Source organism: Molothrus ater, chromosome 1, assembly GCF_012460135.2.
Source record: "Molothrus ater isolate BHLD 08-10-18 breed brown headed cowbird chromosome 1, BPBGC_Mater_1.1, whole genome shotgun sequence".
Classification (NCBI taxonomy): domain Eukaryota; kingdom Metazoa; phylum Chordata; class Aves; order Passeriformes; family Icteridae; genus Molothrus; species Molothrus ater.
The window spans coordinates 42,586,763-42,599,614 of NC_050478.2; the positions used below are offsets into that span (position 1 = coordinate 42,586,763).

At 42.5% G+C, this 12,852-nt stretch overlaps 1 protein-coding gene across 1 annotated transcript in view; it reads right to left on the minus strand.

Moving 5' to 3' along the window:
• Positions 1-6,751: 6,751 nt before the first annotated feature.
• ABHD5 (abhydrolase domain containing 5, lysophosphatidic acid acyltransferase) overlaps positions 6,752-12,852 on the minus strand; it is a 28,049-nt gene continuing 21,948 nt past the window's right edge. The window contains exons 5-7 of the mRNA XM_036406716.2: positions 12,512-12,623; positions 11,792-11,978; positions 6,752-9,833 (exon numbers count right to left, since the gene is read on the minus strand). Coding sequence (XP_036262609.1) covers positions 9,744-9,833; positions 11,792-11,978; positions 12,512-12,623 — 389 coding nt within the window. The 3' untranslated portion in view covers positions 6,752-9,743. The remainder of the gene's footprint in view (positions 9,834-11,791; positions 11,979-12,511; positions 12,624-12,852) is intronic.

The window sequence follows — 12,852 nt, forward strand, 5'->3', positions numbered from 1 at the left end:
CGACAGAGAGAAATCTCTCTTGCATGTGTTCCTGATCACTGGGATCTGGAGCTGGATAGGAAGCTATCTCTGCCCACATTGAGAAAATGTGGCCAGCTATTTTGATATTAAAATTGAGAGATGCCATTTCATGTCACAGTGGACAGCCCTGTGTGCTTGCTCATTGCTTCACCCTCTGCACCCTGCCCCGGCTGGGGCACCCCCACTACCTGGGCCCCAGCAGGATGCCTGATCTTTCTTTCTTTCCCTGATAATGTTATGAAAAACACCATTTGCCCTGAAAGATTAACCAGATGTGGAGCTGGTGGGAATCAAACAGCAATGGGGAGTTTTCTTCAGCAGTTTTGGGAAACTGAGTAAACACAACTTGGCCAGTGATGGGGATTTGCTGTAGCAGGGTTGGACCTGGACCTGTAGCAGGGTTGGTCCTGGCGTGGTGAGCCAGGACCAGGGTGTCACCAGGACCAGGGTGCCACCAGGACCAGGGTGTCACCAGGAAATCCAGCCAAGAGCAAAAGCAGAGGAGGTTGAAGATAAGCAGCAATGTTTAAGCAAGGTGTCTGTGCCGAGGAAAAGCCACCCACAGCACAGGACTACAGTCCATGCTGCAGGAAGGACCAGAGGCAGCCAACATAACGCAGGCAGGGCTGGCTGCCCCAGGCAGAGCTGGAACAGGCTTCCTGCTCCCCCATGAGAAAGAAGCCCAGTGGGACCTGTGTACTCGACTGCCATCACAGCACCAGAGCCCCCAGGGGAGTGTGGCAGCCCAGGAGGGCATGAGGAGGGGGCAATGAGGGCTGCAGATGTTTCCTGCTTGCTGAACATGAGCTGCAGAGAGGATATAAATGTTGGTGCTGCGAGCTAAGCCTCGCCTCGTATCACGCCTTGCTTTTATAACCTCTTCTTTTTAATATCCTGTTGAGACAAACAGCCTGGGCAAGTGTGCTGGGGGGATCTGCCCAGCAGCTGAGAGTTTTAAAGGGTTTCATCTGAAAGGTGCTCTAAGAAATTCAGTATTTCAGGAAGTGCTGGGCTGCTAAATTGTTCCTATCCCAACACTGAGTCCCTCAGGAGCAACAGAGAGATGTGACCTGGCCACAGGGTCTGGCCAGGCACTTGGGTTCAGTGATAACAGACCATGGAGAGCAGATTGCAGCAGGACAGGGAGATGATATGACAAGTGCTGAGATGGTTGGTCCCAGGAGTAATAGGATGCCATGGACATCTCCCAGGTGATCTCCTCAAATGGGACATTACAATGCTTTTGTCTAGCAGCAGCTGGCACACATGGTGATGAATATAGGCGTTGGGTAGGTCAAACATGGCTTTGCATATGGTGACACTGCAGCCCACCATGAGCCCGTGTCATAAGTGCACTCCTGGCTGCAGCAATGTCACCTCTCCTTCTGTATCTCACATCAAACAAAGAGGTCACGTTGCTGCAGGTGTTTTTCCTTCCCCTCTCAGCATATATCCCTGCTTCCAGAGAGTGTTGTTAGATGTCCAAAAGCACATGGGGCTGAGGGCCACAAAGGGCAAGAGCCTCTGCTTTACTTACAGCCATGTCCCCTGATGACTGAGGCCTGGCACAGTTTTCCCCTTGAACTGTGAATCATGGCCTGTTTCTGTAGGCCTCGGGGAGGTGCTTCTGAGGCAGACACATGACCATCCCTCATGCAGGCTGTCACCTTAATCCCACCTCCAAGTGGAAAAAGGAACGCAGACAAGGGGGATAGCATGGGCCAAGGCGTCACCTCTTCTTGCACCATCAGCACCCAGCCTGGGGAAGGCAGGTGCCCAGTAGCACAGCTGTGGCCATGAATCCTCTGACCCATGGGGTGAACATTCAGCCTCACAGGTTTGCCCCAGCACCCCTTGGCATCCCAGCCAGCCCACGATCCTGCTGTAATAGGGCCAAATCCTGCTCCCTGCTATGGGCTGATCACCATCCTGAGTGGGGAAGCTGATGGAAGGAATCTCATCCTGCCCCAGCTCCCACGGTCCCCCACCCTACCATTAAGGTCTAGTGAACCATCCCTTCCCCTCAGCAGGAGCTGGTGCAACCTCAGTTGCCCCAGTGAGGAACTGGGCTGCCTGGGAATGACCAGTGAGGAACTGGGCTGCCTGGGAATAACCAGTAGGAAGGAAAAATTCCTACTCCCAGTTATCCACACCAGGTTCTACTTTGGTGCCTGTCCCAGAAAAAGCCCCACTCTTTTAATGATACATAATTCAGACTACTCATTTCTGTCACTTCAGTGACAACCCATTTTTGCAGGGCATACTCAATTTTTTTTATTGCTTTCACCACGGGACAGCAGGCCCTGGGTGTTGGATTCCCATAGCCCATCTCCAGAGGGCGGTGCCACCCGGGGGATAGCGGGGTCTGTCCCCACCAGAGTTGCACAGACCTCAGTCCAGGTCGCTCTGTCCTAACAGTGACATGCAGTGGCGGCAGGCTGCAATGGAGGCTGGCGGTGTTCTTGTGATGGTGCCAGCCCCTGGCAGCCTTCTGCAGCCATACCTGCACTGTTTTTCACTGAAGGCTTTCCCAGGGCACGGCCAGCCAGGTGCTGCTGCATCTCCCGGAGAGAGAGGCGAGGCTGGCACAGAGCGGGGGTTCCTGTGGGGTCCATGCCCCGTGTCCCATTTCTGGGTGCCCCCAACACCTGCCTGTGGCGGAATGGATGGCAGGAGGGAGCTTGTCCCCTGCCCTCCAACCCTCTCTGCAGGCGGGCGGGGGAGCACCCACCCGGGCCTGGCACATACCCCTGCACTGCTCACCTGCTGCTGCTTGCAGATGAAGTATCTAATGTCTAAGCAGTCCCATTTAAACCCACAATCAAATTATAGAAACAAAATTAGAAGCCAGACTGGAGCCACTTTAAAAGTTGCCCCTTATTTAATAATTCTGTCGCAGCTATTTTTTCCTCTTATCACCATTTACTCTCATTCTGGGGCTCATCTGTAATAATAGAGGAGGTTCATTTGTGCTCCCCCTCCTCTTTCCAACGTCTACCCTTTCTTTGTGGATTTAATTTCTGCCTTGTGAAAAGGCATTAGAATAAATAAAACAAAGATGCGGTACTACAGGGATCTGCATTAATGGGATGTCACCACACTCACCCTTCCACAACCGGCCCTTTCCCATATGACAGGCATGAATCGAACGGCTGGAATGCCTATTTCAGCCCTGCCCCATGCCTTTAGGTATCTATCTATCAAGCGTGGAAGGCGAAATTGCAGCGCAGCTCTTTCTTTAAAAGCAGCGCCGTGCAGAAGCCGGAGCCCGCAGGAAGTGCCGGGGCGGTTTGGGAGCGCCGTGTCCCCTCTAGTGGGGTCTGCGGAGAACTGATGGAGCAAAGGTAGAAGAGAACCTCAGCCGATGGGGGAAAGCAGGGGACAGTGTCTCCCTCCCTCCCTGCTCCTGCCATCCCTGCTCCACGAGGCCAACAGTGCAGGCATGGAGATAGTGGGGCGGTAGGGACGCGCAGCCCCAGCTGGGAGCTGGCTTGCACTGAAGGAGCTGAGGGAAATAATGTTGTAATAATTTACCTATCAATTAATGATGTGACTTGATGAAAGGTTGGATTCACTCACCTGGTTGGATTTTCATTGTTTCCAGATATTGCTAGGATAAAAATAAATGCATTCATTTTCTCACTAACCCTCCAGCATTTTAGCTAAAAATATTTTTAGAACCCTCATAAAACAAATCTATAGCCATTCTACAACAGGCAAACACTACTGTGTGCTTAGCAGCTGCTGTCCCCCAAACTGCTGCTGAAATCTGCCTGTATTCAAGAAACCTCCAAAATAGTTTATGCATCATTTTGATGACAACTGCCCGTGACACACCTAAATTCTTATTTTGTGTGAACAAAGCATGGCCCTTAACTAATGTACTCAGGCAGGCTTTGCTGTCAGGATCCATGGCAGGTGTCACACAGCCTAGAAGCTGTTCAGGGAGATGCACAAAATCCCAGTGCAGCCCAATCCTGCCTGTGCAGAAGAGTTACCCATTGGCATGGGGACTGAGGCACGGGAGATCTCCATGAAGGTAATTCAGGCTGGATGCAGCTTTCAGGGTTCAGGAAATCTTAGATTACAACCCAACCCATTCTGTGATTCTACAACTTTTGGCCAGGAAGATGCGTTCCTGACTGGGAACCTCCTGCACGGCCAGGCCTCTTGCTGAGCACAGGGAGGGGCTGCAAGCTAGGAAAGAGTCAGTGCCAGGGGATGAGCCAGCTGGCTTCTCACTTTCCTCTGTGCCTTACCTGCACCCACTGCTGCTCTGCCAAGTTCCTTTGCAGAAACAGCCACAGTGGCTTCAGCTGTGAGCAGGCTCATGCTGGTGGAATGCTTGGACAGAGGTGTTTAAGGGACTCAAAGGCTTCATCCTGCAGCTCAGGGAGCTGGAAACAGTGAAATAAATTGTGAGCTGGGGTTGTGCAGCAAGCAAATCTGACAGCAGCATGGTGCTCAGGCCCTGCAAGCTGGGAAACAAACCAGGGTCAAGTGCTGGATGGGAGATGATCCCACCACTCTCAGGAATCATCATGTGCTGGTCTTTCTTCCCCCATGCACGACCCCACTACCAGAGTCATCCTTCCACTGTGCTTGCAGGTTTTTTTCCTCAACTCTGTACTCACCAAAGCATCTACTGGGTTACTCATGAGGCAGAACTGGCCATGGCACATGACTGAACACAGGGGCTCAGTGTCCAGCAGGATAATCTCACTCCTGGCAGGCACCAAGAAGAACACGAACCTTGGGTAGACGTGAGTAATAATCTCCTTTTCAGAGGGGGTCTCTAGCTGGGGGATTTGCATGGATTGAGCTCTTCAGCCTCCATTTTAGGTTTGAGCTCTGAGTGTGAGAATCCTTAAATAAAGTCAAAGCAGAAAGGCAGGTGGGTATCAGGCAAGCATTTAACTATCACAACACTACAAAGGAAGTGACAGCCGCACCTCGCTCCATTCACAGCTCCAGTCATTTACACATCAAGTAGGTGAATTCGAGAGTGCAGAAATAGACCTGTAAATATATGGAGATCCTGCCTTTGCAGTAGCTCATTTTCAAAGCACATCTACTCCTTAGCATGCATTTGGGGTCACACTCCATTTTACAGCCCTGCCCCTTCCCAAAACTAACAGTTTCAGTTTGCGAGCTTTCCTCTGCAAGTGAAGCATAAAATGCAAGCAAACACCTAACTTGTACTGTTGTCACCACTTTCGTCTTGCTGCTAATTACTAATGCAAATTATGTACATATCTAAAAATGTCTTCAGTACATTCCTGCTACTTATGCTTCTTATTTTTAAAGTATATGTGGCAAATATTTCCATATTTTATCCTTCTGCATTCTACTACCCACATCCAAACCTTAATGTAGGATATCCCTGTGATCAAAAGCGACGAGGCAAACTGGAACAGAGCCACTCCTCTTGTAAAAGATGAATTTATGATCTTTAGTGACAAGTCTTGTTGTACATCTTGATTTTTCATCTTACCTCAGGCAGTCCAGTGACCCTCCCCCCCATCACATGCTTTGCCATCAGCTCACTTCTGATTTGTGAAATTCAGTTTCTCATGAGAGGTAATTCTTTTAAGGTTCCTGTCCAAGTACCAGTTGGAAGGAATGATGTCCAGCTTGGGAAAAAGCACTTGCATTCCAAGGACAAGCTTTAGTCAAAGGAGGGATACCAAAACTTTGAAGTATCTAGTGTAGGTCCAAGCTTTCCAACCAGACTTCCCTCCAGCTGGCACTGCAGGTGTCCTCCTTACCTTGGAAAGCTCTGTTATTTGCACACCAGACACCCCAAACCTTTGCCTCACCATTTCCCTTATCCTCCTCCAGAGCTGACTAGCTCTTGAATGTTCCCACCCCAAAGCTCTTCTGCTGAATTTTGCTGTTTCCAGCTGCCTCACTTTTTTCTAGCTCTTACTGTTCCTTGTGCTGTAGGCTGTCATTCCAGCCATGTGCCTCTGCTCTCCACACTGGTCTGCCCTCTGCCCATCACCTGCCTGAAAACCTGAAGGCTCCATCCATTTCCACCTGCTGCCACTAACACCAGAAGGAAGTTTCTGCACACACCTGTGTCCTGGTTTTGATCTTACCCGTCCCCCTAAAATGTCTCTCTTCAGCTCCTGTAGTGCCTCATCCTTTCACAAGTTTCCCTTGTATTTCCTACAAAACATAAATCCCTCGATGAAGGCTTTAAGGCAACATGGCTGTGCTGCCATGCTCAAAGATGGTTGATGGTCAAATGGCCAAAAGAGCCTAACAAAATTACAGATATGCCAAGGAGCCCCAAGAAATTACCCATCTGAAAGCACTTGACTGTGAGCCTTAAGATTCTGCAGGCTCACGTTTTAATGAAGGCTAACAAAACAGGCATTCCTGAAAATGTCTGCCCATACATTAATTCCAGATGTTTTTATTGCATTTAGTCTTGTTTTCATCCCACTGCAAAAGCTGAGTAACTGTGATCTGGAAGGACTGGGAATTTGAGGAACCACAATGACCACAGAAAGCATTTCAGGCAGAGACTGGCACACCAGTTCAGCACAAACAGTTGCAGCAACCTTAAAAAGCTAACTTTTAAAAAGAAAGGCCAGCATCGGTTTAATCCAAGGGAAACCACATGACGACATTTCTCTTGCTTGGACCCTTTTTTCCAAGATCAACACATAAGAATTCACATTTTCCATTTCCATTTCACAATCAGATACAAACAGGGACTTCCTTGTGATGGTTGCAAACATTTTATTATAGAGTCTTATCAACAAGTTCTCCGAAAATCAGTTTTTCAGAACTAAAATCTAATCTGGCAAGGTTCAAAAAGTAACAAGATGAACTCAGCCATGTCAAACAAAATATTACTAAGTTACTTTAAATAAATTTTATCACAACAACCTCAGGAAGAGTATGTCCTGGAGATTTAGGCAGTTTATCTTGGATTTTTATTAATATTTTCGATTCTTTTTGTTATGCTCTAGCCTCTGGTACACAGCTGTCTTCATTTTGATGTTAGAATGGGATAGATCTTTGGGTGCCTCTATGCCTGTTATTCTTGTCTTATTTTATAGTGCTGTAACAAAAACAGCATCATCAGCATTCAGTGCTCACCACAGTACATTTAAGCAACTGGTCACTGCACTGAAACAGAGCTCCTGGAGAAACTGAGATTATTTCCAAGCAGTAATTGCTCACAAAAGGTCTAGCTCCCAAGTCTTTTCAGCCATTCATTTTCTGTTCAGCACCTCCTATGACATTTATTAAAATAATTTGATCAGATTATGATGCACACAGTAGGACATTCTGAATTCCATCTTGACCTTCACAGTAGCATCTAATACCTCTGGAAGACAACACAGAATCCTTTTCCTTATACATACAAACTACATTCTCAGCTTGCAGCTGCTTGTTGACAAACACTCACTAGCTTCAGTTAAATACAAGGAAACCTAAGAACATTGAGACATTTGAAAATAAGCATTAATGTATTTTTAATGTATTTTGGATAATTTACCTCAATTTACTAATAACTCTTGATTTCCAGGGCTTAATTGCACATAATTTTTTTAAAAAAGCAATATAATGTCATAACATTAATAAAACATAACATTAAAGATTTTTTTTATTGTGCAAAACATAAGCAGTAAGTCTTATTAGTACAATAAGGTGAAAAAGCAAGGTATATTTAAAACAATATTCACATCCAGTGTGCAATTTTTATCCCTACTTCCAACTTTTGATGCGGAATCTACAATTCCCATCAGTAAGTGCTATCTGAAAATTCCAATAATTTGTTTCACCTTTTATTATTTGGAGAAGACTCAAAATTTATTTTTGAATTAAATTTTTATGCACAACTAAAACAGCTGTTTAAGTTGATAAATAAAAAATAAGACACTGAAAAGGGTGAAAAATAACCAACACACTGAAGGCATCCACCTAAATGGTGGCATGACTGGTAATTTATAGCTTACATTAAAAAATGGAATTGATAATTCTGATTTTATATTTTCAAGATTTTAGCAAATAACTCAAAATTTTGTTTTACAGTTCTGGCATCTGCTAATTGAAAAAGTAATTTAATTCAATACTTATTTTTAATTAAAATATTTATCTTGCTAGATATGAAGTGCTACCAGTCAAGGCAGTCACAACAACTGTTTGATGTTTACATAGCACCGTATAGATAAATATCTCCTTCAGTAAGAGAGACTATGTTCTGCTGGGGAACATAATCACATTATCTCCTGAATATTTTAGGTATCTTTGCCTTCCACATCATAAATATGTGCAGCGATTCCTTAATTTGATAAAAAATGCACATAATTCAAGCTTTAAGACGGTGCTATCATTAATTCAAATTCTCTTTGTATAAAAGTATCAAGAACTCTTCAGTAGTCAATTGAATATTCAAAAACAGATCAATAGTTTTATGTAAACTTGTTAAAAAACAAACCACCACATTATTTGGCTTTAAAGTGACAAAGTATTTTCTTAATATAATTTACTAGGCATGTGAAGTACTAACATCGAACTATAATTCAAAAAGTAGCAGAGACTGGACTATCTCTGATATTGAAATACTCAATTAAAATATACAAAGAATCTCCAAAACATGTAATTATAATTCATTACAGTGGTATTATTCATTCCAATAATAATCCTTCCTATAAGGAGGCTGAATGTTAAATAAAATACATTAAGCTGTTGTAGTTCCCAATTAGAGAACATCAATATTCTGCCTCTCCTTCAGCTCAAATTCACTAAAATATGGACTAGGCTTTCTACTGAAAGAAAATGGGAAATAGGCTCACTATCAGGTGGATATCTCCTAGCCCTAATCAAAACCTTATCAGCTTACCCACAACTGTTAGATTTAGACTAGTAACAAATCTTGCAGTAAAGTGTTAAAAATAGGTGGAGTAACTAACAAGCCATCTTCTGTATTTTAAATCACAGAAATCTGCACATCAAAATATTTATGGAAGCATGAGTGCTGGTGACATCATCGACTCTTACAAACGGAGTCTTCCGTAAAAGTTGCACAGATGGAAAAGGATGCCTTGAGATAAATGGAAATAAAATCCAACAGAAGATGGATTTCCCAATATTGAGCCTCAAATTCTTAAAAACTAACAAACATTTATTTCAGTGACAGACATTGCTCATTATTTTGGCCCCATCCCTTTCCCAAAATCAGTTTCATAAGCTGTTACCACTTCAATTAAAAAACAAACCCTCTTAAAATATTGTATATGTATGGAGTTCTGGGTTCCAAAAATAAAACACATATGCAGTTTCATATTCTTGCTATGAAACATCAGCTAAAAAGTACGAGCATTCATAAAGAAACCAAATTGCATTTGGTACGTTGTATCTCAATTGATACAGTTCTCCATGTTGGAGAATTCAGCATTTTTAGAGCTCAACATGTGCAAAGTTCAATTAATTTTGAAGAAAATTCCAGTTTCAAAAGTTACATGTAATTTTGTATCTGACAGGACAATTAAAAAAAAAAAAAGCTGTACAAAGTTAGCTTCAAATCTCTTCATTACACCCAAAAATAGGCACTCAGTGGTTTAAGTGTGCAAATGGCTTCTTAGAAGAAACAGTGTGCAAGCAGAGCCTGTTCCATTAGCTCTGCATTCTTTAGTGATTTCCTAGAGAGTATTGCCATTAAATGCTATCTACGGTATGACTTTCTAAAGAACAGAGGACACTCAGTCCACAGAGTCACAGATGTCTTTCACTTTCTCGTTGAAGTCCTCAGGTTGATCGGCGTACACGTAATGACCCGCACCGAGGATAGCCTGGAGGATAAAGGTGAAGAAGCATGTCAGTATCACCAATATGTAATAAACAAATAAATACTGGGACAGGTGAAGAACCTGGCTTTTACACACTACCTAAGGGTTGGCATCATGCAACCTAAAAAATGCTCTAAACATAAGGAATACCAAAATATTCTTTCCTTGTAAAGAAACTTTCCTACACAGGAAAAGAAAGTAAAACCACTGCTTTTCAACTGCTCACCTTGTTGAAAAAAAAACCCCACTACTGAGGCATGAACAAGTCACTGCACAACAAATTTAGTAGCCTTGCATATCAAATTTCTGATGCATCTTGAGTCCCTTCACTCTCCACTCAAATAGCCTACTTCTAGAATTTGTTATTATCTGTAAAAATGCTATGAAGTAAACTGTCACCACTGTGTACAGCAAAGGTACTTGACCTCCTCTCTATTTTACAGTCAGTCCAGGACTAATCTTTAAAAAAAACCACCTATTTTCCCCTCCCCTCCTTAAAACACCCTCTCTTAATTCTCTGACTAAATGTCCTACAAGTATAGCTATGTTACTGTGTTAAAAACTCCCAGAAACTCAAAGTAAAAATTAGTTAGGAATAAATGCATGTAACAAAACCACAGAATTTCTGTATATTTTACCAAGCATGGCACTGCCAAATCCACATCTCTGTCTCATTAGAGCCCTTGCCCTCCTATGGGTTTTTGAGCATGCCTGCAATTTTACCACTCCAATTTACCTTTTAGAATCTGTATGTGGCTTGGCAAAATTTTAGCCTGGAATATAATACCATTTTCCACAGTTTCTTCTAAAAGTCCCTGACCAGAGTGGAAAAAATCTCCCTGAATGGTATAAGCTTATCCCAGCAATATATTGTACAATTTTTAACACTGACTTTCTGTTACAACTCCCTCTCTCTGGTTAAGCAGTTAAGTGACAATTTCAGTCTGGATGTCAACATTTATGAAATGTATCTGTGCTCTTTAACACACTTAAAACAGTTGGATAACAATGTCTTTTCTCTGAGTTTACAGCTCTAAATCCAGCTGTATCAAGTTATAAAACTTTATTTGGGTGACTTGTTATAGTATATGATCAACATTACATACTGTACACTTCTGTCCAGATAGTTCCAGACATCAGTAACATCACAGCTGGTGTGCTCAAACATTTTATCACCTCACAGCATTTTAACATGTATGCATATTCAATTATCACAGCTGACTGATGTGAAGAATACTTTTGAATTAGTTTGTTTTTATAGAAATCAATGACAAAAAATGCAGTGTGCACATTCACATCAAGCTGTAAGTATGCATATTTTAAATGACAATATCATACCCCTAAACAAAAACATCTTAGGTAGTAAGACAACACTAACTGTTTTTTTAATGACTTAAAGAAAGATGCTCACAAGATCCTAAGCAGCAGGTACAAACTGCTCTCTTGTCAAAAGAAACAAATGTATTATATAGACAGATGAAGAGAGTTTATGAGAGCTTATCCACTATCTTATATATATATGGAAATAGTAGGACTGGTGTGGTTTGAAAAACAGTGACCACAATACCTACTTCTATTAGCATGTTGTAGAACAAAATAAAGAATCACCTTGGCTTCTAGTGTTACAGCAAGTTTTGTTCTTAGCCTGGGGACTCAACACTTTTGTCTAGGTTTTCTCTGATGTAACGTTTGTTTTCTCTCTCTCTGTTACAGAAAACAGAACTTATTACCCCAGGCTCTAAATCAAAAGTGACACCATTTCCACAGCTGGTATGAAAGAACAGAGTAATAGAATAGTTTGGGTTGGAAAGGACCTTAAAGCTCATCTAGTTCCGACCCCATGGGCAGGGACACCTCCACACAGACCAGGTTGCTCAGGGCCCCATCCAACCTGGCCACATAGTTATGACTTAAAGAAATCCACACAAAAAACAAACAACTGCTTTAGAAGTCAAACTTACTATTGTCTTCACGTAGGAATTTGGTCTCAGAGACTGGATAGTGCTGCCAGAATTGCCATCTATACATGAACGTGCTCCATAGACCACTGTGATAGGAATGTCTTGATCCATTTGTGAAATCCGTTGCAGCATTGGCCTTTTTGCCCATCCATAAGGAATCGTCATGTTCTTGAAAGCTGTTTCACCACTTCAAGGCATTCAAAAGGGTAAAAGCAATTTCAATTGCCATTGGACCTGCTTTTCATCTAAAATGGAGTATCTGTGCCTTGTGGTAGCACACAGTATATGAGGTTGGGATTTTTTACAATTAAGAAAAGTAAGTTTAAAAGGTTTACATTTAATTTCCAACAGAAAGAGCCCATGTTTTTGCATGACTGAGTGGCAGCACTTAAAAGAATGAAAAGTCTTATTTTTCAAGTTTCTAAAGAAATTCTTTACACATTAAAATTCTCCAAAAATTATTTAATTAAATTAAATACACAAATTCTCACAGAATTAACACAAATTGAGAATAAATATAGAATTAGGATACTTTTTACGTTTATCAGTATCTGGAATTCAGAAAAAGTGTAATGGTACTTTTTTCTTTAATATAATAAATGCCACAATTAAAAAAAAAAAATAGCATGCACACTGCTGCCATGGCCATTGGAGGGAGTAGCAGGCACTCAGTAAATGAACAACAGACTACAAAACATACACTGGGAAATTCATACTCACCTGGGTGACTGTACATTGCAGTGATAGATATATTCAGCCACAGTGTTATCATCAAACATTGATGAATATTTTCGCTTGAAATCTGGTCTTAAACGTTGAACAAGGCTTAATCCTGTTAAAACAGGAAACACTGTTAGAGGGGGAATATGTATAAATTATTTTATCAGATTGTCTAATGCTTTTCATTACAGCCCTGAGAACGCATCCCCTTGAAACTCGTGGCTTCTAAACCTGCATTTGGTTTTACCACTTGCATGTCTTAGGGAAACACGATGGAATTACACTTAATAGGAATGAAATATAAATACTACGAAGAATTTTATGCTGCTCCCCCCACCAAA